The sequence below is a fragment of the Eptatretus burgeri genome, chromosome 12, assembly GCF_056783735.1.
Source record: "Eptatretus burgeri isolate ZD-2024b chromosome 12, Ebu_testis_v1, whole genome shotgun sequence".
NCBI classification, from domain to species: domain Eukaryota; kingdom Metazoa; phylum Chordata; class Myxini; order Myxiniformes; family Myxinidae; genus Eptatretus; species Eptatretus burgeri.
In genome coordinates, this window is record NC_140972.1 from 22,622,943 (window position 1) to 22,650,442 (window position 27,500).

The 27,500-nt window shown below is 44.3% G+C and overlaps 2 protein-coding genes across 4 annotated transcripts in view; both read right to left on the reverse strand.

The window, feature by feature from the left end:
• Window positions 1-27,500, reverse strand: part of LOC147015244 (ras and EF-hand domain-containing protein-like) — a 130,289-nt gene that overhangs the window by 96,967 nt on the left and 5,822 nt on the right. For 2 of the 3 annotated variants that reach the window (XM_085849813.1, XM_085849812.1), the window contains exon 1: window positions 11,650-12,180. The exons of the other annotated variant lie outside the window; for it this stretch is intronic. In XM_085849813.1, coding sequence (XP_085705939.1) covers window positions 11,650-11,999 — 350 coding nt within the window. In that variant the 5' untranslated portion in view covers window positions 12,000-12,180. Of the gene's footprint in view, window positions 1-11,649; window positions 12,181-27,500 lie in introns of those variants that run through there. 3 annotated transcript variants of the gene reach the window in all.
• LOC147015246 (uncharacterized) lies at window positions 14,526-21,786 on the reverse strand. Its single transcript, XM_085849815.1, has 2 exons — window positions 21,659-21,786; window positions 14,526-21,428 (listed from the first exon to the last, which is right to left on the reverse strand). Exon 2 carries the CDS (start codon window positions 21,329-21,331, stop codon window positions 19,412-19,414), a length of 1,920 nt encoding a protein of 639 aa, XP_085705941.1. The 5' UTR covers window positions 21,332-21,428; window positions 21,659-21,786; the 3' UTR covers window positions 14,526-19,411.

Consider the following 27,500-nt stretch of genomic DNA (forward strand, 5'->3'; position numbering starts at 1 on the left):
GCCTATGACCTCAGTAATGATGATGACGTCACCATGTTGCTAAATTGCTTCGAAATTTTTTGCACCAAAAATAAATTGGCATAAATGTTAAGCTTTATGGATTAGCTATATATACCTCTTCTGTTGGCTTACCTTTCCTTCCCAGAGGCTTGTGATGGGACAAGGAAGGCATCCATTATCTTGGTGTGTCCATTGCCACTCCAGCCTTTCTGGTTAAGAACTGTGAAAACTTTGTAACTAAAATCTATAACATATTAGAAAAGCGGAGAGGAATACTATCCTCATTGTTTTTCAGAGGTTGTGCCCAAGTAATTAATCATTTGGTGGCTTCTTTGTGCCACAAAATGGTTGCATTGCACCCCCTTGAAGCACTGTTGAGTACAATCCAGAAAATCCGCTTGATTTATTCTGGGGCGGCAAGCATTGGGTCAAGCCTGAAGTCCTTTACCTTCCATTGGCAGAAGGTGACCATGGTCTCATTGACATTGTCAGTTGAATAATGGCCTTTTGAATCACTGCTGTTCATAGTGTTATATATTTTTTTGAGACACTGCCAACGACCTACTGAAAAGGCTGGCATGCTTGAGTTCAAGAGAGAACTTTTTCTCATGAACCTTTAGCATGTGGACATATTCCTGTTTTGCCAAGACTTGTTACAAGCCCAACAGCTTCTTCACTGGAACATGGCACTCAGCAGGACATATTGCTACAACTGTTGGAAAGCATGCGGATGTTGCCTTCATGGTTAGGGTGGTGGGCTTGGGATCCTAGGATCCTGAGTTCAAATCTCACTCATTAGTCCAGGCAATCTGAGTGATATTGGGGGTCAACCTCGAACAAATTGCAACAGTTTCGCAATAAAGTGTTTTTGGTACATATACTGTGAAATCCTGTACATATACATATGTTGTTTTGGTACATATACTGTACATATACATATGTTGTGAAAGACATACTAAAAGTATAGGTGAATAAATTTTGTGGAACAATATGTGGCAGCCATTTTAAAAATGGCCACCATCAAAAATTTGAATATTTTTTATATTCTTATATTTGCTATTTTAGGTCATTAAATGGCCATATATGATTAAATATACTGCAGCCTATGAACTTGGGTTATCTTATAGTTAGTATAATAAAATTTCATATTTGATCTTCCCTTCATTTGCATAAATCCAATATGGCTGCCAATTTTTTCCAATTTTCATGATTTTGCTCATAATTTTACAACCAAATCATATATAATCTTGCTTTTTATCTCTATTTCTAGGTATTCATGGAAGGAGAATATATTTAGATCAATATTAATCCATTTCACACCTTCCTTTCTGTACAGTTGGCTCATTTAGGGGGCGCTGAAGTACGGCAGTACTCGCGAGTGAAAACCAGCTTTTTGGACGACCGCTGTGAAGATATGTGAAAAATTGTAGTAAAACACCAAATTAGCCACAAACGAGTTTGAGGAGAGGCTTAGTGAATTTTGATATAGTAACAAGCGTGTGAAAATCCAAAATGGACGCCACGTAGATCAATTATTGTTATTACTTTGTAAATATTTGTCGCAACAACATAAATGAGGTGTCCTTCTGTATGTTTTCAGACATAAGGAACCTCATGGAACCATTGTTTACTTGATAAAATTTATGTAAACCAACAACCATCTCACATTTTTTTTACTTCACTTATTATTTACTCAATAACAACGAGTGCTGACAGACTGAAGACATACTGAATTCATGGAGTGCTGAAGTCTGATCCAACCACGTGGAGCAAAGCAGGACATAGTTAAGAATACTTAAGGTACTATTTTGTATTTTCAGCATTTTACTGTTGTTATAATTAAGAGCTGTTAAGATACTAAATCTTAAGATCTACTTGCACAATATGCATAATATTATGCTATGCTTACTTGTATTGCAGGATGGCGAGCACATGTGTATTTTGCAAGGAGTCAGTGACAGATGAAAAGCCCATTGTGACATTGGGAGCAAAAGGGTGTGAAAGTATTCTCAGAGCAAGCGAAAGTCATCAAAGTGACATTACAGTAAACCCTGGAGACATTGTCCACATTAAATGCAGAAGAGAATATATAAACCCCCATGTGATCAGTGCACACAAAAGAAAACAAGCTGGCAGTCTACCTCGGAAAGATGATCCAAAATCTGCCCTTAGATCAACTGAGACACCCTTCGACTACAAGACTGACTGTTTATTTTGCGGTTGTTCGGATCCATATGATGGTCGCAAACAAAAATGGAAGCTCATTCCAGTCAGGTCGATGGATTTTTCGGACAAAGTTCTTACAGCATGTGACAGCTTCACTAATGACTGGGTGGAAACGGTTCGTGCCCATGTGCTGTATGCAATAGACTTACCAGCAGCAGATGCAGTCTATCACCAACTGTGCAGTGTCAACCTTAGAACGGGAAAACACGTTCATCAAATCTTTGTGCCAAAGGATGGTCCACGAGCATCGAAATACACTCGAATGAGCGGTCGACCCAAGGATGTGATCAGAAATGAAGCTTTTCTAAAAGTAGCTGACTATTTGGAGCAAAACAATGATGAACAGATAACTGTCAACGACCTGGTTGAGAAAATGAAAGAATACACAAAACCAGAAGAATGCGACTGTGACCCGTACAGCTCCAAATACATGAAAAGCAAGATAAAGCAACACTTTGGTGATAAGATTGTCTTCACAGAGATAAATGGAAAACCCAATGCAGTCACATTTGTAAGCACTGCTGCACGGATCCTCCAGGACTTCCATTACCAACAGAAACACCATGTGTTGGATGAAACAATCCACATCATTGAGACTGCAGAAAAGCTAATTAAACAGGATATCAAGGATGTGAAGCAGTCCAATGATACCTATCCTACTTATATCGAAATATCATCTGCCGAGGAGGGGATGGATTACCTTCCTAAGTCTTTACAAACTTTTCTCAGCACATTGTTCGTTGGACAGCACAATGAACCCAAGCTGGCATCAATCGGACAGGCTATAATGCAAGTCACGCGTCCACGTGTGCTTTTAGTACCCCTCCAGGTTGGTCTAGGCGTCCAGTTACATCATCATTTCCAGTCCAAATTATTGATTGATACGCTCCATCGACATGGATTTTGCCTTTCCTATTCCGAAGTAAAGAAGTTTGAAAGGAGCGCAGCAATGATGCAGGGAACAGATATACAAAAGTGTACTCCGGAACATTTCCTTCAGTACGCAGCGGATAATGTTGATCACAACATCAGAACCATTGACGGTAAAAACACATTCCATGGCATGGGCATTATTGTAGGAATTACACCAAAAACGACCACCACCAAACCAGTCAGAAGGATCAGTGTAACCAACGAAGACATCAAAGCTGTTGGTGGTATCAACATAGAGCACTTTACCTACAACAGAAATATGGAATCAATGCACTACGAACACCTTACAAATCCAGACTTGGAGAAACCCAATGCAAAGCTTGATCGACTGCGGGAAGCATCACTGATGCTGAAGACTGCAACACCTTTGTGGTCCGGATTGATGGAGATGGTGTACAAACGTGAACACCCTGGAGAATCATCCGTCATGTTCCTGCCCATGATAGACATGGATCCAAATGATTTGTCTTACATTTATTCAACCCTCAAGTTTGTCTGTTTGCGTGCAGCTAGGTATAACTCCACCCCAATAATAACATTTGACCAGCCTCTGTGGTGGAAAGGGAACATGATTGTGGAAAGCGAGCCCGAAACAAGTCCACTAAACTCGGTGGTAGTTCGTCTTGGAGGTTTCCACATTGAAATGAGCTTCTTGGGTTGTATTGGTCATTTAATGGGAGGGTCCGGGCTGCGTGAAGTTCTTCAGGTAATCTATGCTGACAATGCAGTAGGACATATACTCTCTGGCAAAGCAGTATCTCGAGATGTGAGGGGGCAATTCCTGGTAGACGCTGGTCTCAATGCACTTCTGATAGCTCAAGCACTCAGCCTTGACATCCCCACAGAAGAATCAACACAGGAGCCATCTACATCCAGAGATCTTCACTTTCGAACTATGCACGTATCCACCTGCTCTATTTGAATCAAATGGTTTCATGAGGCGAGCCAACAAAGCTAACCTTGCAGATGCATTGTGGACATCAGAGATTGCAGCTGCATCTGGTCCGACAACTGATGTGCAATATGTTCTAGATGGAGGTGCTTTGCTTCACCGGATACCATGGTCAAAAGCAGCTACGTGGGACAGTATCTGCAAGCAGTACACAAGTTACGTCAAACACAAATATGGCAAGGCCATAATAGTATTTGATGGATATTTGGATGGACCAAGCCCCAAAGATTGCACACATTTAAAGAGGAATGGTGGATGTGTAGGAGCAGAAGTACACTTCTCAAGCACAATGGCACTCCAGACTACAAAAGAAGAGTTCCTCTGTAACAACAACAACAAGCAGCGATTCATTAACATGGTGTCTCAGAGGCTCCAAGAAGAAGGGTGTGATGTATTCCATGCAAGAGGGGATGCCGACCTCCTCATTGTCAAAACAGCTATCGCATCATATGCAAGAATGTACACGGTACGAATTGGCGATGACACAGATCTGTTGGTACTTTTGTGTCATCATGCAATCAACACGTCACACAATATCTTCTTTCGGCCAGAGCAGAAGACACACTCATAAAAAGTTCAACGATGCTGGAATATCAGAGAAACAAGATCGTTGCTAGGTGATGTTGTATGTGACTATCTACTTTTTGTACATGCCATCGCTGGTTGCGACACAATGTCTCGAGTGTTCGGCGTTGGAAAAAAGGTGCCATTACTAGAAATCAAGAAAGGCTCATACTTTGCAAAACAAGCATCTGTCTTCATGAAAAAAGATGCCAAAAAAGAAGAAATTGTAGTAGCAGGAGAACACGCAATGGTCTCGCTGTACAAAGGACGCCAAGGAGAACCTCTCAATGATCTGAGACTCCGCAAATTCTATGACAAAACCATTTCTCGAAAAGAGATGGTACAGCCTCAATCCTTGCCACCTACATCAGGGTCCATCAAATATCACGGTCTGCGGGTTTATCACCAAGTACAAGAATGGACCGATGATACAAGTCATTTACCTGCTGAACAGTGGGGCTGGAAAGTCAACAATGGGCAAATGATGCCTATCCTCACCGACATGATGCCTGCTCCCCAAGATCTCCTCGAAATAATGAGGTGCAACTGCAAGTCAGGCTGCAACACAATGCGATGTACATGCCGCAAAAAATGGACTGGACTGTTCTATGGCATGTGGCGAATGTAGAGGTGTATTATGTGGCGAATGTGGAGAATGCGCCAATATTACGCACTCAGCCACGGACACTGACTCTGAGGAGGAAGAATAGATTATTGCGAGACTGTCAAAGGTCAACCATCTTCCTATGCCTACACCACATGTTCGGTTGCACTACCACCCTTTTCCCAGAACCTCAAAATAAATATCTATATCAGAAAAGGTGTTTATGTGTAGTTAAACATTACCACAGCATGGCATTATTTGTTTTGACTTTACTTATCATAGAAAAGCAGTTTTTAGTCATAAACCTGATCAAACGGCACTCATACTTAAGTGGATAGCAATCAGTGTTCCATTAAATATATTTACCTATACTTCTTAAAGTATGTTTTCACAACATGTATATGAACAAAAAAGTCTTATTGGAAAGCTTTTTGCATTTGTTTTTCTTGGTTTAACTTGACACTGCACTGTATAGTTTAAAATATACAACAGGTGTAATGATAAAATGTTTGATATAACATGTACAGTATATATATATATATATATATATATATATATATATATATATATATATATATATATATATATATATATATATATATATATATAATCTGGCTTTACATATATTTTATGAAGTAAACATTGGTCTCATGAGATTCCTTCGGTCTGAAAACATACAGGAGGACACCTCATTTATGTTGTTGCGACAAATATTTACAAAGTTATGACAATAATTGATCTGCATGGCGGCCATTTTGGATTTTCACACTTAAGGGTTTCTTGGAAAAAAAAATCACGCTTGGTACTATATCAATAATCACAAAGCAATTCCTCAAGCTCATTTGCGGCAAATTTGGTGTTTTACCACAATTTTTCACATATCTTCAAAGCGGTCGCCAAAAAAGCTGGATTTTGATCGCGAGTACTGTCGTACTTCGGCCACCCTTGAATGGGCCAACTGTACTGTAAGGAAGTTCTGAAATGGGTTTATTTTGATCTTGATATATTCACCTTCCATGAAACCCTAGAAGTAGAGATAAAAGCAACATTATAAATGATTTGGTTGCAAAATTATGAGCAAAATCATGAAAAATGGCAAAAAATGGCTGCCATGTTGGATTTATGCTGATGAAGGGAATATCACAAATGAAATTTTATTATTCTAACTATAAGATAATAACCCAAGTTCATAGGCTGTAGTGCAAAATTAATCATGTATGCCCTTTTAATGACCTACAAAAGCAAATATAAGAATATAAAAAAATATTGAAATTTTCGACGGTGGCCATTTTTAAAATGGCTGCCAAATATTGTTCCACTAAATATATTCACCTATATTTTTAGTATGTCTTTCATGATATGTATAGGTACCAAAAAATAAAAAATAAAAATAAAAATAAACTTTATTGCGAAACTGTTGCAATTTGTTCTAGGTTTAGTCACATATTGCCGAGACTGCAGCTGTTGAATTAATACCAGGTGGGGTTGACTCAGCCTGTCATCCTTCCGAGGTCGGCAAAATGAGTGCCAGCTTGCTGGTATCCTGTGTCGGAGTGGCGACCTGTCCAGGACTGTACTCAATAGCCCAGTAGACTGCTTTGGCAGCACCAACGCTCTGCACAGAATATGGTCCCAATGGATGGATGGATAGGTCATGTAGTGTGGCAGCCATGTTGGAAAAATGGAAAACTTTGGACCTCTGTATCTCGGAAAGCGCACCAAGGAAAAAATTGAAACTTGGCACACAGCAAGTACTCCTAACGGGGAACGAGTGTGATATTTATATGATGTCATAGGTGTCTTTGTTATGATGTAATGATTGTATATGTAGAACGCTACACCTGATAAGTATGAAAATTTTTGAAGGTCCTCTCAGGATAAAATGGTCCACAACATTTTTTTTGATGTCATCGGCCATGTGATTCAGCAGCCATATTGTTATTTTTTTTAAACCTTCAAAAATCTTCTTCTCAGAAATGGCTAAACCAGTCATTACTGCCAGCATTTACAAAGTGTCAGTTCGAATTATGTCACATATTAATTACATAACACACCAGTACACAAACGCCACACAAAATACACCACACAAAACTACACAACACACCATACGAAACAAGTCCTGGTGAGGGTCTGCAATGTCTGATTTCTCTTTTTCTTGTTGTACATGCTTTACAGAGGTACAGGGGGTCCCCAGTATATGTCTCCTCACTATTCATCGTTTCACATACAAGTCCATAAGTTACTTTGGAACATTTTTATTGTACGTCTCACAATTCCCCACACTAACGTCCATTTAATTTAACGTCCCCAAACTAAAGTAATGGTAAGCAAGATAAAAAGATGTTTGGGTTTTAATATTTGTTTAACATATTTATATATATATATATATATATATATATATATATATATATATATATATATATATATATATATTTTTTTTTTTTCCTGATGTTTTGTATGTTTCATACACATTTTTTGATTACTAGACTTATTGAGTGGTGTTTATAGGATGTAAACTAAGTGTTGGAACACATCCCTCTTTAATAACACATTCTTATGGAGAAGAATTCCCCGCTACCCGTCGTCTCGTTATAAGTCCAACTTTTCTGGAATGTATCTTGGACGTATAGCAAGGACCCCCTGTACTCAGTTGAAAAACAAACATGTAATACTGGCTTTCACTAGGTACTTTTGTGGCCTACGTGAACACATTCTGTGTGGACAAACAGACAGACAAATAAATAAACAAACGGACTCAAATGCAATACTCTCTCCTCTGGTGAGGATAACAATAAAATCCAAACGCCTTGCAAACCCAGATGTTGTATACAGTGTTTTCGTAGTTCTTTTATACAAAGTTAAGGCTCACACAGGAGCTAGAACATAGACAGGATCAGGACGTAACAGAACAAAGGAACAGTAGAAAGAGAGGAGAGAAAGACACGAACAGCAGGGATGATGGACAAAGATAAAGGGAGTTGGACAAGTAAGGGATGTGGGGAAGAATGAGGGCTCCGGGAGACACATGGAGTGGACAAGATGGACACAGAAGCAAACTCTCAGAAAGAAAAACAGGAAATTTGGAAAGAGTTGGGATTGGGGAGGGTTAATAGAGGTAGAAAAGATCATGGTTTTAAATGGGGGGGGGGGATGTGGAGAACAGCAGTGGTAGAGACCAGCTGTCATGAAGACCTCAAGGGAAGAATGGGATTAAAGAAAATGCTGAGGTTGGTTCCATTGGCAGGACAAATGAGGAACAAATGAGTGGAGATGAGGAACTATTCTAGCTTTTGGGCGTTTCACCAGTAGAGGTTTGATGGCAGACTGCGTGTGCCATGCAGAAACCTGGGGGGTGGGGGTGGAAGGGGAGGGGTATGGGACAAAGCATGAAAACAGCAAATGGTGAAAGACGAGAAAGGAGGCAGAAGTTGACAGAGAGACTGCCAACCTGTCTGCAATATGAAAATGATAGGCCCATAGACTTCATCACAGGAGATTTCAATGACCTTGAAGACCTTGTTTTCCATACATGGCCTCAAACTGAACAAGGTGTGAGGCATGGAAGCCAGCCCAAAGAGGAGAGCAGTACTCCATCAAGCTGCATATGAAGACCTTGGAGGTGGATAAGAGTTCAGGTATGCCAAAGAAGGGCTTTGCATGACAGAGGAAGCACAGTCCTTGACTGGCTTAGATATGTGGTTTGTCCAAGTAAGATTATAGCTCATAGTGAGACCCAAGAGTTTGAGTGACTGATCTTCTTCAAGAGGATTGCTAAGAAAGCAGATGGGGTGGGGGGGGGGGGTCCGCGAGACAGGCGGTGCTTTCGGAGAGGGAGAGAGGGAGAAAGAGAGAAAGAGAGAGAAAGAGATATTTTTCAGATTGAAAGACATAGAATCGACAGATTGAAAGACATATTTCAAGTATTTTAAGAGCTTTTGATTTTGTCAAGGTCTGAAGAGATGGAAGGGGCTACTGCCTGCCTGTCTGAGGGACGTGGGAGGTTACAGCAGAGGGCAGGGTCATCAACAAAGAGATAGAGGATTTTTCCAGAGTTAGAGAGATCATTGATGAACATCAGACATAAGACTGGACCCAGAACACTGCCCTGTGGCACTCCAGCCTCGACAGTTAGAGGAGATGAAAGGATTCCATTGACATCCGCATGTTGGCTACGAGAGTAAAGGACGTCAGTTAGCCAAGTGTGGAGTTGGCCTTGCATGCCATTGGCAGACAGTTTGGAGAGTAAGACAGGTTGCCAAGACTGTATCAAAAGCACAAGATACAGTGTGTCCAGAGAGACGGCCCTGATCTCATGTCTGACATTGAGGGCCTCCATCCATTGTTGGGTGAGGAGAAGCAGCATGTCCGAGGTAGAATGACCTGGTCTGAATACAAATTGGTGATCCGAGATGACGCTGTTCGACACAAGGAATTATTTCATATCAACTGCGATGAATCGATTCCATGACTTTGCTGATGATTGGAGGTAGTTCTATCGTTAAGAGGATTGGTTTTTGCTTGTTGTTGTTAATGCAATGCAGTGATGTTGGCTGACTTTAAGGCCCTTAATATGGCCAGGGTAAATGTAGAAATTTTTTTTCACCAAAATTTCGATAATTTAGAATTGTTGAAACAGAAATGGTGTTGTAAGAATGTGTTGTTTCAAAATAGATCATGGTGATCTGGAATTTTCCTTTTCTTTGGATATAACTTTCAATTATAATGAATCTTAAATCTTTTACCTTTCATCATAAATTAAAAAAAATAATTTATTGATTTGTGTTCCATGCTCAACTGCATTTTTCGCTTTGTCTCCTAAAATCTTTGTCCAACATGAGTTTTGTGTCCAAGATCCACAAGGAATCTGAGATCAATTTTAAAAACAAGAGATGATTCACTTGATTACATCATTGTACAAAAATCCTGTGAGATATTCATTACATCATCCACTAAAACTCTCCATTGGGAAGTCTTTGCATCCTTTAGCTGATGATTTAGCTCAGAGGGCATCCACTAAGTCACGTGATCGAGCTCAGAGACCACACACCCAATAACTAGAACAGGTCGCTAGAAACACCCAGATATGAGATCCCTCGCAAAGAACTTCAACGCAGGAGGTCATTAGATGGTTATAGACCCATCTAATGCTGCACAATAGTTGCCAACCTTTGGTTGTTTGTCCATGCTCTATCCTTTTTAAATGCTGAGTATCAAGCAAGGAAGCAGCATGCTGGATACCTTTTTTACCTCTGCCACCGAAGATGGATGGAGGCTATGTTTTCACCCCTGTTTGACTGCTTGTCTGTCTCTGTTTGTTTGTCTGTGTGCAGGATATCTCACAAAGTCATGGATGGATTCAGCCGAAATTTGATGGACAGGCTGGGTGTGTGACAATAATTAATTGATTAGATTTTTGTTCAGGTCTGGATCCAGATCCGACCGATCAATGGGGTACAAAACGTAAACTGTTCAGCCTGGCAGAGGTACTGGACGTGCTCCACTGAGTGCTGTTATATTATATAGTCTTTGGTATGACTTGACCAGGGTTCGAACCCCCGACCTCCCAGACTCAGAGAAGACGTTCCAACCATTATACCACAGAGTGACAGAAAACAGAACGAATCCTCATTCAATCAACACAAATCAACATAAATTAAACCTGATGTTTTAACGGTGAAGGTGGCTGCCTTAAAATCTTAGGGTCTTGAGTTCCTGTCCCTGTTACCCATTGAATTAACACAAGGTGGGTTGACTTAGCCTGCTTTTAATTTGAGGTCGGTGAAATGAGTAGCAGCATGCTGGTAACAGGGGGGCATTGCATCAGCGGCACAGCCATGCCTCCAAAAAATGATGCAGCCAAGCAGCCACAGGCTGCATATGAATGAATGAATAAATAAATAAATAAATAAATAAATAAATAAATAAAAATCAATCAATGAAAGCTCAATTCTCTTCAATGTGGTGTTGGGAATTACACACGATATGACAATTGTGTTCAACTCAGGTTGGGGCAGGGATTTGGGATTTGGTCATGGTGCCAGCGAGAGCTCGCCTACTCTTTGCAAATAACAGTAGGATCTTTAACGTCCACCAACTCATGCCGGCAGACCGGACCCCCAGCTTAACGTTCATCTGAGGGTAGGCACGCACAATGATGTGAAACACCAGGATGACAGTTTATAGCCGGGTCAGGATTCGAACCCAGGCTATTCAGCTTAAAGGGAGTGTGTACCTCGAGGAAATCTTGCCAGCCCCAAATAAGGATTAGGAACAAAAACTTTATCAATGGATAAGTTTTGTTATCAAGGAGATAAAACGATCACAGAACGAAACAACTGATTTATTAAAAGACCAGAGGACGTGATCTTACTTGGAGAGGAAACGTGAACAATCTCCAAACTGTTCGTACAAATCCTTGATGGTTTCCGCTGATTGCAGCACCTTCGGGTTCACCTTCGAGGAACCAGGATCGGTCTCGGCTGCAGCACAATCTTCGGAAAGCACGTCTGAAGCCACCTGGAACCCGTTGGCGAAATCTTCGTAACTGATGACTCCGTCACCATCGCGGTCCAGACGAGCGAAAAGGATCGGTACCTGCGCCTCGTCCAGGCTCAGCTCCCGGCACACCATCGTGAAGTCCTTGGAATCGAGACGTCCACGACCACGGACATCGCACCTGGCAAACAGGGAGCGCACATCCCACGGACGTGCAGGTTCCATTTTGCGGACACTGCATGGACCCTCCTTGTCCTCGGATCTCAACTCACCTCACCTTTGGTTTTCTGTTTATATTTACTTCTCAAGATCTGTGGTTACCTGTCCTTAATGCTTTTGCCACACACCAACACACACACACACACACATACACTCTCTCTTTACTTTCTCGAACAAATTCCGTCACTTCCTACAGTCTCGCATTCCACTTTTGACCAATCATTGCCTGGTTACCTGGACTCCTCCCCCTTGATTCTCATCCTTTACATCGGGAAGTCGTTCCCACCTTTGGCCCAAATTTTGAACGAATCTGATCAAACATCGAACGTTATGGGGCTGTCAAACTCATCTGTCCTTCCAAGTTACTATCACCACCCCCGGACGGCTGTTTTAGTAGGAGCTGGTGCACCCAGGACCGGACAGAGTGTTCAGGTGTGACCAGGTAACACACCGAGCCATCCTTGTGCCCCAAATGCCCACATTGTCTGATGGATGGTTGTGACTAAACTTCATTCTCATTGTTGATTCACTCGTCATTGCTGTTATTCCAAACGAAGCCCCTCAAGGACCTGCAGTCCATTTCGTTTTGTCGATTAATATGGTCGGAAAGCAAGTGGGTTCCGTGTGGGTGCTCATGCAGAGCAAAATGAAGGGGTTCTTTTTTAATGGGCAGCAGGTTCGAGTTATGTGTACAAGCCTTTGATGAGCCAACAAGTCAGGTTTCCCAGCTCTATAATCATGGTATTGTCTCCACTGCAGACAGCACAAAAGACTAAGTAGTCTTGCTGGTCGTTTGGAAGACGTTAAACATCCCATGGTGTCCTTCGCGATAAGTAGGCGAGTTATCGCCGACACCCTGGAGAAAAGACTTTGGCCAAAGCTGTTCCGCGGATGAACCCTCAAGGAGGTGAGAATAATCGGGCCGTAATATGACGAGGAACAACAGTATCCAAACTTTTAAAGGAATCAAAATACAAATCGTTGATCTTCAACTTTGAGAGCCAAAATTATTCCCACGTTTTTCTGGGGTTGGCCGGGGGGGGAGGCTTGGCCCAAGTCTTTCACGAACCAGCGAGCCAGGCCTGACGTTTGAGCAAATTAGAACAGAAATTTGTTCATGGTTCCGGCGATAGCTCGCCTATCGGCATGTCCACGAAGAGTAGGTGAGCTATCGCCGGCACCATGAACAAATTCCTGCTCTGACCTCAGTTGAACGGCCGGCCCTTCGTGCTGGTTCGTGAAATAGGAATGACGCACACATTGATGAATCACCCTTCCTGTGAAACACCGAGATGAGTTTGTAACTGGGTTGGGATTCTAACCCAGGATAAACAGCTTATAGCTGGTGTTGGCTTAATTTTAGGGTGGTGGGCTTGGGATCCTAGGATCCTGAGTTTAAATGCCCCTTTTGCTGTTGAATTCAGACCAGGTGGGGTTGACTCAGCCTGTCATCCTTTCGAGGTCGGCAAAATGAGTGCCAGCTTGCTGGTATCCTGTGTCGGAGTGGCGACCCGTCCAAGATTGTGTCCATTAGCCAAGGAGACTGCTCAGGCAGCAACAACGCTCTGCACAGAGTATGGTCCCGATGGATGGATGGAGAGACAGCTTAGAGGCGAGTATGCACACCTCGAGGCCATCCGAAAACACGTGAAATCGTTGATACAGGTCTATCATTTGTCAAACTCAGACTCAGAAGTACACTCTGTTCTAACGCAATGGAAACTTTTTGAATACCGAGAAACACAAACAAAGCATTTAAACAACACTTCACATGTGATTAATGTGTTTGTTTGTTGTGCTTGTTGGGGCACGGCTTTCCCTCTTGTACCACCAGGCAATGTGGAAGGACCGGTTTCCCCAACACAGATGGGCGGGTGAATCTCAGCAGTTTTTCACTGTTAACTGAATTCCAACAACTTTAAATAAGGATAACAACCTTTTTAATTTTGCAAACTACAGTCAAGGGGAACACTCGTACACTCACGGGATATGCTTACACATTGTAGGCAATAACAAACCGTGCTTCGCCATTGTCTCGGGTCGCTCACATGCATTTAATTTTTGCATTTTTTTTCATTTATTTATTTTCATTTATTTATATTGTCACTTAGGATGCTTTCCAACATTTCTGTGATTTTTCCAGGTCTATCGGCTTCGATGTCTGTCGGCACACAAAATGTCAGCTTTCTACGTCACCCGGAAGGTACTGAACTTTAATATCAGTGAGTCAGTGAGTCAGTCATTCAGTGAGTCAGTGAGTGAGCGAGTCAGTGGATAGAATGAGATATATATATATATATATATATATATATATATATATATATATATATATATATATATATATATATATATATATATATATATATATATATATATATATATATATATAAGATATATTTGTTTGTTTTCAAAAGCCACATTGAGTTTGAAGTCACTTCAATGTGATAATAAATAATAATAGCCCTCCTTATAAGGTTTCCTTGAACGTCTCTGGAATTTAAATGAATATGTTTAAGAGTGGAAACACAAGACTTTGTTGTAACTGTTTATAATAAAACCATGAGGAGCATTCAAAACGTTCCACGAAAGCATACCATGTGTAAGAGATATAATAATAATTTTTTTGGTGTGCATTGTCGAGGCTCATGGAAGAGCTGGTGCACTGAACGGATTAGGACGTAACAGACAAAACGAGAGGCAATACCTGGGGGCGCTCACCTGGTAGAATATTGAGGAGAAAGTCAATGTGAGACGGAATCAGCAAAATGAACCAATGTTATCGCAGATACATATTTTGGGGGGCAACCCCCCCTCCCATAAATCACCCACAACCAATATGTTTTTGATACAGCATGAACAAACTTTTGTACATCACTGATGATGAAGGCTGTGGTCAAGTTTCATTGAAATTGTGTGTGTGGTTTCTGAAAAGAAAGTAAATACATATTTTGGGGGGCAACCCCGCTTACACCCCCTGAGACTCCGATATTTTTTTTGTTGTCTTGAACAATTTTTGATACATCATGGGTGATGAAGGTTGTGGTAAAGTTTAATCAAAATTGTCTGTATTACTTTGGAGAAAAAACAGAAAATACATATTTTGGGGGGCAATTTTTTTTGGACAATTTGGACACCAATTTTTTTCGAATGTTATGAACAAACTTTAGTACACCATGGGCGATTAAGGTAGTGGTCAAGTTTCATTGGAACTGTGTGTGTAGTTTCTGAGAAGAAAGCAAATACCACATTTGAGGGGCAACTCTCCCCCCCCCACTCGACTCCCCCCCACGTAAATCCCCTTCGGCCCAGTTTTTGGATGGTGTGAACGAACTTTGATACATCACGGGTGTTGAAGGTTTCAGTCAAGTCTCATCGGAATTGTGTGTGTTGTCACTGAGATCAGGTCATCATGGGAGCATGCACCGGATAGCGCGTCGCTGCATCCACTTTCTGCCGGTACACCAGGAGCCTCTGTCGGGCCATTCCCCAGGCAGATGCCTGGCCCACCCCATCTCCTTGATATCATAATCAACCTGCTGCAACCATGAGGCACATGGCCAGCCCATTGGCCTCCTCTACTCAGGAGACTCCCTTGCTGAGAGAATCTGGTGAGCAGGATCAGCATCAAGAAAACGAGCCACATGTCCATACAGCCGCAGCTGACGCTCACGGACTATGCAGGTAACAAATCTCATTTGAGTCTATCTCAGCAACCGCTGGTTGGACACAAAGTCCGACCAGTGATAGCCAAGGATTCTCCGAAGAGACCTGGTACCAAAGGAATCAAGTCTCTGTCTCAGATCCCTGATCAGAGTCCAAGTCTTGCATCCATAGAGCAAGACTGGAAGCACGAAGGAACTGAAGACTTGGACTTTCGTCCTCCCGCACAGGTATCGGCAGCGCCACACCCCATTATCCAGTGAATCCATGACTCCCCAGGCCCGACCCAGACGTCTATTGACCTCTGACTCACAGCCAGCAGAGAAAGAAAATATCACTGCCGAGGTAAGTGAATCTCTCCACGACCTCAACATCCTCACCACAAACAGGCACAGACAGGACAGCAGCATCCAAGATGTCATTGAAAGCCTGGATCTTAGTTTTGACCCAGGAAACCCGTAATCCCAGTGGCTCCGACTCCTCATTCAGCACCTCAAGGGCCCCCAAAAGGATGTCTAAAGTCTCCGAAAAGATGACTGCATCATCTGCGAAATGAAGGTCAGAGATCTTGACATTCCCAAACGATGCAGTGCAGCTTGATCTCTCCGACATCCTCCCGAGAATCCAGTCTGTACAAGTGCTGAAAAGTGTGGGGGCCAGTGCAAACCCCTGACGAACACCAGTAACAACTGGAAATAAGTCAGAGATGGTACCACCACATCTCACAGCACTCTCAGTACCAGAGGAGAGTTCAGACATCAGATCGATCAGTTTTGGTGGCACCCCACGAAGACCTAGAATCCTCCAGAGGACATCCTGATTCACTGAATCGAATGCTTTACAGAGATCAACATAGGCTGCAAGCAGCCCGTGCCGACACTCTCGTCTGTGTTTGGTGAAGACCCAAAGAGCAAGGATACGGTCAATCGTTGACCTCTTTGGTATCAAGCCTGACTGCTCTGGGCACTGGTGCTCAAGCAGATGGTGGTGAACCCAATCAAGAATTATCCGAGCAAAGACCTTGCTGGGCACTGAGAGCATTGTCACCACTCGGTAGTTGTTGCAGTCTTGGCGATCACCCTTCCCTTTCCAGAGAGGGACAACAAGGCCCCTCTTCCAGTCAGTTTGGATGATGCCTGCATTCCAGGCAGAGCACAGAACTGCATGCAAGGACACGAGTGCAGCATTTCCACCAGCCTTGAGAAGTTCAGCATGGATGCCACAGATCCCTGGAGCTTTACCTCATTTCAACCGGTTCACCGCAGCCTGTGTTTCCACAAGTGAAGGTGGACCACAGTTGATTGGAGGGTCAGCAATAGGGATTGTAACACCCTTGACGTCCAACTCGACAGCTGGTGGATCAGCCTGGTACAGCCGCTCAAAGTAACCGGCCCAGCGGTCCTTCACTTCAGACTCCTCTGTCAAGAGCCTACCACCCTCTGCTCTAACTGCAGTACAGCAAGGGATGGGCTTGGATGAACGCAATGCGCGAATTCCACTGAAAGCAGGATGAGAATCACGACCACAGGTGATGCTCTACCCCCTCAGAGATTCCTCGCACATAGGCCTCCTTGTCCACCCTTAGCGCACGTCGAGTTTTACGCCTCAGGTCCCTGAACAGCTCAGCTCTGCCATTCATCCTGGCCCTGCAACTCTGGTCAATGGTATCCAGTGGCCCTTGAGAGACAAAATTCTTCTTTGCCCTGCGGTGAGTTCCAAGACATCCACCGCAACATCAAGGACGGTGGTCTTGAAGGCGCTCCACAACTCTTCAGGACCTCACAAATTACCCAGACCCCCCAAATCTCCACTCAGCTTGTTCACAAACTCCTCAGCTACCCACTCATCCTTGAGCTTGCCAACATCCAGCCGAGGCTGTGATGGTACCATTCTCCTGGATTTAAGGTGCAACTTCAGAGTTGCTACAACAAGCCGGTGGTCAGTATTGAGGAACTGAGCACTCCGGTCGACCCTGCAGTTCTGGATCATCCTCCAGCGACCATCAATGAGGACATGGTCAATCTCCTTTGCCACACCGCCAGCGTTGGAATACCAAGTCCAGCGATGAGCTTGTGGGTGCTGAAACCATGAACCGGCCACCCTAAGTCCATGACTTCTTGCAAAGTCAAGGAACTTAGTGCTATTCTGGTTCATAGTTCCTGACCCATGGGGACCAACACACATCTCATAACCATCCCTATCAGTTCCAGTTGATGCATTGAAATCCCCCAAGACTAGAAAAGTATCTTGCCTGGGGCACTGATCAACCATAGACTTGAGCGTGTCACAGAATGTGTCCTTCATGGTGAGATCACTCACCTTCTTTGGAGCATATACAGAGACCAGGGAAACAACACCCAAGGAGTTATGAATCTTTTGTCTCATTATACGCTTGTTGACCAGTGTTACCTCAATTATCAATGGAGTCAGATTATTGGACACAGCAACAGCAACTCCTTGGGCATGGTAACCATCAGAGTGACCAGACCAATAGTAAGTGAGAACACCCGCCATGATCTCACCGCAATTCGGTCTCTGAACCTCAGAGAGTGCTGCAAGACCGATGTTCAAAAGCTTGTGCTCAGGAGATAACAAACAGGTGATCATCCCCTCTTCGGGATAAGACATTCCAGGCACCCTCCTGAAGGGGCCGCCTCAGGTTAACCGAAGAATGCCACTGTCTGGAGGATGACACCTCAGCACCACCCCGACACACACGACTGCAATCTGACCAGGGAAGGTTACCCTGCGGTTTTCCTACTTTCATCAAAGAGTGGGGGTCCCGAAGCCTTTGCTCCTATCCTGTCGTCCGGTCCTGCGGGGAGCAGGTGCCCAGGAGGTTCTCCCACAGAGTGGATCTTTGTGTTTTCAGATATTTGTGCTTTGAGTAAGTTTTGCGGAATGAAGGGTTTTATGGTGGCTGGAGTGCAAATCTTGCCACCAACCTCCAAATAAAAAGTAACCCAAATGCAGGAGGACGTCAGCAGACAGTTGGGTACTAGATATGAATTGCCATTTGCTCACAAGGAGCTCCTCCGTCCTTTGACAGGTTTTATTTTTAATCCTGCTGGGTGTCCATATCATACACCATCATCATCAGGAAACGTGGTGGGGGAGACTGTTTTGTCGCCGACAACCCGACCATGAAATAGGTGAGTACAGGTTTACATGGTGCCTGGAGCAAATCACAGATCAAATCTGACCTGACCTGACAATAAAAAAAAATGAGAAACTCACGTCATTCAGAAACTCATCTAAACCCGACCCAGCCACAAACTGTCATCCTGATGTTTCACAGGACACAGATACATGTCCACTGCATTTATTTGAAGAACAATCCTTTCTTAAAGAGATATATGTGTGTGTATATATATATATATATATATATATATATATATATATATATATATATATATATATATATATATATATATATGTATAGATAATATTGTAACAAAGACACAAATATACAATGTCAAGAGTCAGAATTTTGCTTCCAAAAAAATTAATAAACTAAAGAAAGCGAGTGATTGTTTTCATTGGTGGAGAGAGTCCATGTCAACCTGGACTTTGACAACATGAGTGAAAAGAAGGGGGGGGTGGGGCATGAGGATGAAGTACCAATCAGGATGCAGTATTGCGATCAAAAGGTGTATAAAGTTACTTGTTCAATCTATGCATATTTAAGGATGATGCAGACCACTTATCCAAAGGTAAATGTCATGAAGACCCAGATCATCGTCCATTATGACGACACGTCATGCATCCCTTTTGAGCATGTCCCGCAATTGGCAGGCGATCCAGCGGCGTGAGGGGCAATAAACCATGTGGTGCACTTGTATAAAGACCGCAGAGCTGCGCACGTCATTCAGAAGTGGAGCCTCCATCTCAGACTCGAGCACGAATAGCATGAGGACCATGACCCCTGTGATGAGAATCATCCCAAGGAGCAGTTTGTTCAACACACGCTGAGCCCGCTTCTGCACAGCAGGCTCGGCACATCCACATGCCATTGACCTCCCGAGTTCGTATGTGAACAATACACAACACAGCATTCCCAGCACAATCCGTTCGAGTGCCTTGTTCACTTCTTCAATCCCTGTTACCACTTCATACACTGTGGAGATCGCGGCACCTGCCTTAAACACATTCTGCTCGAGTGAGCCGTGCCAAAAGGCAGAATGCTCCTTGCTGGAAAGGATAGGCTCGGTGGCGTGCAGGGCGGGCTCGATGGCGTGCAGGGCGGGCTCGGTGGCGTGCAGGGCGGGCTCGGTGGCGTGCAGGGCGGGCTCGGTGGCGTGCAGGGCGGGCTCGATGGCGTGCAGGGCGGGCTCGGTGGCGTGCAGGGCGGGCTCGGTGGCGTGCAGGGCGGGCTCGATGGCGTGCAGGGCGGGCTCGGTGGCGTGCAGGGCGGGCTCGGTGGCGTGCAGGGCGGGCTCGGTGGCGTGCAGAGCGGGCTCGGTGGCGTGCAGGGCGGGCTCGATGGCGTGCAGGGCGGGCTCGGTGGCGTGCAGGGCGGGCTCGATGGCGTGCAGGGCGGGCTCGGTGGCGTGCAGGGCGGGCTCGGTGGTGTGCAGGGCGGGCTCGGTGGTGTGCAGGGCGGGCTCGGTGGCGTGCAGGGCGGGCTCGGTGGCGTGCAGGGCGGGCTCGGTGGCGTGCAGGGCGGGCTCGGTGGCGTGCAGGGCGGGCTCGGTGGCGTGCAGGGCGGGCTCGGTGGCGTGCAGGGCGGGCTCGATGGCGTGCAGGGCGGGCTCGGTTGCATGGAAATCAGGCTCCATGGCGTGGACGACAGTCTCCGTTGCATGGAAATCTGGCTGGCTTTTCTGTTTGCGTCCTTCCGTTCTTCTTTTATTATACTTTCCCACATTCTCTCGAACTTCTTCTTCCAGTTCATTGTTGTCTTCTGTTATGTCCACTTCCACTGGCATATCCTCCTCCTTGACAGCATTCTCTTCCTCCTCTTCCACTAAAGGAAATGCTTCCCACTCCTCAACATCAACATCTTCACCCTCGACATCATCTTCCTCCTCCTGTGCCATAAACTCTTCTGCAACAAACTCCTCCTCCTCTTCATCCTCCTCTGCAGAAGCTTCCAGCTCCCCATCCTCTGCAGCAATATCCCCCTCCTCCTCTTCTGCATCAACTTCCTCCTCGTTTTCTGCAGCATAGTCATCCTCATCCTCTGTAGCAACCTCTTCACCCTCCTCCTCTGATGAAATATCACCCACCACCTCCTCCTCTGATGAAATATCACCCACCACCTCCTCCTCTGATGAAATATCACCCACCACCTCCTCCTCTGATGAAATATCACCCACCACCTCCTCCTCTGATGAAATATCACCCACCACATCCTCCTCTGATGAAATGTCACCCACCACCTCCTCTGATGAAACTTCATCCTCCCCCTCTGCAGCAATCTGTTCAGCATCATCCTCCTCGACAGCAACTACTTCCTCTTCCTCCTCTGAAAACTCTTTCTCCCCTTCAGCATACTCATCCTCCTCTTCAGGACTCTCATCTTTTTCTTCTGATTCATCATAGTGTTCTTTTCTGCATTCCAGTTGCTCCAGTTCCTTCGAGTTCAAGTCCACAACCCACTCTCTCGCATCCTTTTCACATTCCGCAACCTTTGGCTGGATCTTCTTGCCGCTGAATGTCCCTTGCTGCTGATCCATGACTGGGTGAAGTGAAAAGAGCACGTCGTGATGGTGGTCCCTCACAAGCTTCTTCTGCTCTGGACTTTCTAGTTGTCACTGTCGCTCATAACAATCCCTGCGAAATGTGGAACACAGATACATCCCTCAAGAGTCAGATTACACACCACTCGCCCTTTTTAAACTCCCAGCAGCAGCCATTTAAGCCAGTACAGTGTACCATCTAAAATAAGCTCACTCGCTGCACGAACAGATCAGTTACTTTTGGATCTGTATCGGAGCTCATACCGGAGTTAGGGAGTACTGTATAGCATTGTGCGAAAGAGAAAGAAAACATAGGGCGCTCACCTGGTAGCGGCTGGATAAGATAACCAGAGAACCACTGGTAGGTATGGATGACCCACAAAGTATTTAACGGAGACGAAAGTAAATACCCATGGATTCTTTTTTTTTAATTCCATGAACAAACTTTGGTACATTCTGGGTGATGAAGGTTGTGGTCACGTTTCATCGAAGTTGTGTGTGTGGTTTCGGAGAGGAAAGCAAACACGTATATACATATTTTGGGGGACAACCCCCCCATAAACCACCTTTGACCCTGATTTTTTTTTTATGGTGTGAACAATCTTTGGTACATCATGGGTGATGAATGTTGTGGTCGAGTTTCATCAGAATTGCTTGTGTAGTTTCTGAGAAAGCAAATACCTATTTTGGGGGGCAATCCCCGTAGACCCTCTTTGGGCCAGTTTTTTTAATGTCTTGAACATGCTTTGTTACATGCAAGGTAATGAACATTGTGGTGAAGTCTCATAAAAGAAGTTGTAAGTATTTGTGGACGGACGGACGACGCACCATCCCATAAGCTCTCCGGAACTATGTTCCAGGTGAGCGAATTAAAGGTTGGCATAGATCGATTAGTTTAAATACAATTAATTGTATGTGTACCACGCAGGCATAAGAATTTGCCAACTGCTGGAACGATAGATTTTTTATCGAGAAGTGAGCAAGCCTTCTTTAAATACAAGGTGGTCCATGAAATGATAAAGTTTTCTTTTCTTTGCACTTCTGTAATAACCCTGTGCAAGTGAAGCGGAAAGCAGGATTAAGCAATTGATTCACTTTGTCCGTCTCCGTCTGTCTGTCCTGTCCACAAATGTCATTTATGATCATGCAAAAAATCATGCAAACTCATGCAAAAATCTGATCCATGAGGTGTGTCTCATTACCAATCAGCTTGCTATCGCTTGCCGAGCCAGTCATTCCTTATAAACTGTTTCGTTGGAGTGCTTGCTTGAGTGCGTAACCCACTTGGCAAGCGCTCTTCAAGCTGACTGGCGGTGGAACACACCCCAGCACTCGTGCTCGGACGAGGACCCTTCTCTGATTCTGCCGTTTATGAAACGAAAAAAGTTGATTTCTGGTGGTTTTCAACCATTTTTGCCTTTTGTTGAACTATTTTTCACTTTTCAGCACTGCTGGCATAGGTTAGTTTCATCCTTGGGACAGGTTCTCTGTTTTTTAACAACCACAATGTTCTGCCTTCACATTGCTTAGTCCATTTAATGATGAAGGTTGTTTTGCGATTGTGAAATAAATTGTAGTTTGGATTTGTTAAAGGCCCTGTCACACCTTGACGTTTTAGCCAGCGTATGGCAAGGTATCAAAATGTATGTAAAACGCTGGCGTACACTGAACTATTGATTTTTTTTTCCAGGTTTGGACGTATGCATAACGTATTAGTAACATACACAGAACGTTTCGATAACACATAGATAACTTATATCAACGAATGCTGAGCGTGTTGTTGGCGTTCACAACCTATGCCCAACGATAGTCTAACTTATGCATAGCGCGGCGGCGTATCGCCGACGATCACGTGGCGTAGCCTATTAAAAGGCTGCGGCTCGACGATTCAAATCATAATCGCACGAGACATCGAAGTGTCAAGCCGCTGTCACACCTTGACGTTTTAGCCAGCATATGCCGACGTATGAAAATTTGCCGAATAAGCTGGCACACGTCGAATACGTTATGGGTGAGTTTTGAATACGTTAAGAGCACGCTGAAGCACGCTGGCATACGTCGTAGTACGCTGAGTACGTCGACAAATTTTCAGCATGTTGAAAATTTTTCGACGTATTCCAGCATATGACACACTTTCCGCATACGCTGGCAATAAATTGTAGGCACGTTACGCGATCGTTGACACACGTCACTTGAAAGTTACTCGTAAGTCGAAACACGTCGAGGTAATGTTTAGCGTCAGTGTTCCAGACTCCCTGGTTTTTCTTTTTTCTTCGGTATGACGGTGATGTTGACACTTCGATTTCTAGTGCGGTTATGATTCAAATCGTTGAGCGGCAGCCTATTAATTGTATTATATTATAACCACACTAGAAATCGAAGTGTCAACAACACTGTCATACCGAAGAAGAAAAAAAAAACAAAAAACAGGGAGTCTGGAACACTGACCCGAAACATTACCTTGACGTGTTTCGACTTATGAGTAACTTACAAGTAACGTGTGTCGACGATCGCGTAACGTGCCTACAACTTATGGCCAGCGTATGCGGAACGTGCGAGTCATACGCTGGCATACGTCGAAAATTTCAGGCATGGAAAATTTGTCTAACATCTCGGCGTACTACGACGTATGCCAGTGTACTACGACGTATGCCAGCGTACTACGAAAAAAAGCCAGCGTGCTCTTAACGTATACAAAACCTACCCATAACGTATTCGACGTGTGCCAGCGTTTTAGACAAATTTTTCATACGTCGGCATACACTGGCTAAATCGTCAAGGTATGACAGGGCCTTAAACAATATTAATATGTATTAACAAGAGGAATTACACGAATTTTGTGATTATTGTTGCATTTCTATATGTTAAACATACTTATTGCCCTCGCCGAAGGAGAGGGTATTGCATTTGGGTCCATTTGTTTGTCCGCACAGAACTTTCGTGTTTTTCTCCGCAACCGCTTGTCGGATTGACACGAAATTTTCACCATTGGTGCGATGACTCATGAAGAATGTTGCAATGATAATTATGACGTCATGGGTCACATAGTGTGGCAGCCATGTTGGAAAAACTTTGGACCTCTGCATCTCTGAAACCGTACCAAGGAAAAAATTGAAACTTGGCACACGGCAAGCACACCTCATGGAGAATGAGTGCGATTTTTTTTTTATGACATCATACTTGCATATATGGAACGTTACATACGATTAGTGTGAAAATTTTTGAGGGTCATCTTTGAATAAAATGGTCCACCAAATTTTTTTTTTTTGATGATGATGATGTCATCGGTCATGTGATTCGGCAGCCACATTGCTTTTAAAAAACAACCTTCAAAATTCTTCTTCTCTGAAATGGCTCAACCGTTCATCACTGCCAGCAGTTATAAAGTGGCAGTTCTAATTATGTCTCTTATTAATTACGCAACACACCAGTACATAAACGCCACATAAAACAAGTCCTGGCGAGTGCCTGCAATCTTTGATTGCTCTTTTTCCTTGTTATTCCACTTGCTTTCTCGACTAATACTAACCTCACTCCCTAATTCTGTACTGGTCCTATCAAGTTAAACATCAAGGAAAACATTTTTAAATCGACTCATTACATCACAGTGCTTTCTTTCCATGAGATGGAGCATTCCCTTTGCACTGTTTACACAAGCCTACAGCTGCCATAGAGCGACATAGGATAATCATAGTACTTTGCAATACACCACGACTAATTGATACAATTTATAAATCTCAGTATTGTGATCAATTAAAATAATCTTTCCGCACATGGGAGTGATCACTTTTTTGTAACTTTTGGTGTGAGTGCAACAGCGATTGGAACACTTACGTTTTCATCGCAAGTGTCATGATCCATGTCGAATTCCTCTAATATGTCATGTTTTAGTTTGATTTGCGGCCTCAATTTCTTCAATTTGCAACTTGCTGTTTAGGCCTAAGTCACAATTGCCACGGCGGCCGTGGGGTCTCCAAAATCTACAGCCACCAGCAATTATACGGCGGCCGCAGTATTTCCACGGTCACACAATGTAGCAGTCACATATGTTTGTATTTTTCGGGGAGCCGCACGGCGTATTTAGAAATTGTGGAGACCGAAAACGTGGGGTTGCCGTACGGTCTTTGATTTGACGCCGCACGGTGACCTTAAGGGGCCCTGCGGCGGCCAAATAATTTTCAAGGCAGACGCAAGGTAGCCTCAAGGTGCCCGCAAGGGGGCCCTAAGGCGAACGTGCGGCCAGATGGACGGTAACAAGTGGGTTAATTATATCTTTTTTTATCAGTTTTTTCTTTTTTCGGCTTGTCGAATTGCTACGGCAAACGTAGAAATGAAAAAAGTTATAACTCCGCATTATAATTCCACAGTGAACCCTACGGCCTGTAAAAGATAGCCAAACGACGTAGGGCCACCCTGAGGCCACCACAGAATCTCTGCCTTAGGCCACCACGTTTCTGTCAATTCAGAGGACGTATGGCTGCCGTATCCTCGCCGTAGAGCAAATGTGACTTAGGCCTTATTTCCAGATCCTTATCTTCCACCCTTTTAATCAATAAAGGGTAGGATATGTTATGCATTTATTAAATTCCCCCCCCCCTCAAATAAATTCTGCCTTTACCCCCCGCCCCCCACCCGTTGCATTTTTACTGCTCCAGCATCCATGCGTCTCGCAGTACTTTTGCTCTGAATTCGTTCTGATTGGCATACACAAAGAGGAGACACAATTTGCTTTCTTTGTCTGCCTGTCTGGCAGTCCAGTTTAATTGAAAATCATTCCAAAGAGGAAACTTGCTATTTTTAAGGATGTCAGAAAGAACACAAACAAGGGGCATGAAAAACCAATGTAATGTGTGAAATAAGGTGATGTATTAGATGCTACATCAATGGCGGTAAACTTCCAAAAAATATTTCTACGACTTCTAAAATCTATATTTAATTTCAAACTAGCAAATACCACCCTTTGCAAATACCAGGGAGGGAGGAGAGTGAGGAGGTGGAGGAAGAAAGAGAAAGGAGGGAGGGAGTGAGCGAGGAAGGGAGAGTGAGGAGGGCATGGGGAAACGGAAGGTAGCGTGAGGTGAGGGGGATGGGAGGCAGACGTGTGGTGGAATGTTGATTACAATTCATCGTGTCTCATCAAAATGACTCTGCATAGAATAACAGTGAAGATGGAAATAAAATGTCTGGTATCCATTTCCCACCTGTCATACTATAAATACCACCCAGAGAAAAACATTGCCCTGAGACAAACACTGCCAGGACACATTTGGGTGACAAATACCACCTGGATGCGTCAAGAGAAAGCACTGCCCAGACACATCCGGAGCCAAGCTGTGTGGAAACAAACACCACCTGGACACGTCCAGAGAAACTCCAGTCTGACACAAACAACACTTGGACATGTTGGGAGACAAACACCACCCAGACACGTCCGGAGACAAACACCGCCAGGAGACAAACAATGCCAGGACATTTCGGGAGACAAACACCGCTCGGAGACAAACACTGCTGGACACTTCCGGAGATGAACATCACCAGGACATGTCTGGAGATAAACACAGTCCAGAACAAACACGACCCGGAGACAAACACCGCCCAGACACAAATACCGCCCGGACACATCCAGAGACAAACGCTGCCTGGATGCGTCCAGAGCCAAGCACTTCTTAGACAGACACCGCCAAACCCGTCGCTTCGCTGACGGGAACATTAAGAGAGGGGGGAGGGTAAGTGGAAGAGAGAGAAGAGGGAAGGAAAAGTGAAGAGGTGAGGGTGTTAAAGAGGGAGAGAGAGTGAGGAGGGGTGGGGAAGCGAGGAAGGGGGGGGAAGCGAGAAAGGGGGGAGCGAGAAAGGGGGGAAGCGAGGAGGGGGAGCGAGGAGGGGGTAACGAGAAGGGGGGTAACGAGAAAGGGGGTAACGAGAAAGGGGGGTAACGAGAAAGGGGGGTAACGAGAAAGGGGGTAACGAGAAAGGGGGGTAACGAGAAAGGGGGTAACGAGAAAGGGGGGTAACGAGAAAGGGGGGTAACGAGAAAGGGGGTAACGAGAAAGGGGGTAACGAGAAAGGGGGGATAAGGAGAAAGGGGGGATAAGGAGAAAGGGGGATAAGGAGAAAGGGGGATAAGGAGAGAGGGGGATAAGGAGAGAGGGGGATAAGGAGAGAGGGG

What these genes read in the sequence shown, in the direction of transcription:
- LOC147015246 (XM_085849815.1), bottom strand. Translation starts at nt 21,331, where the DNA reads ATGGATCAGCAGCAAGGGACATTCAGCGGCAAGAAGATCCAGCCAAAG.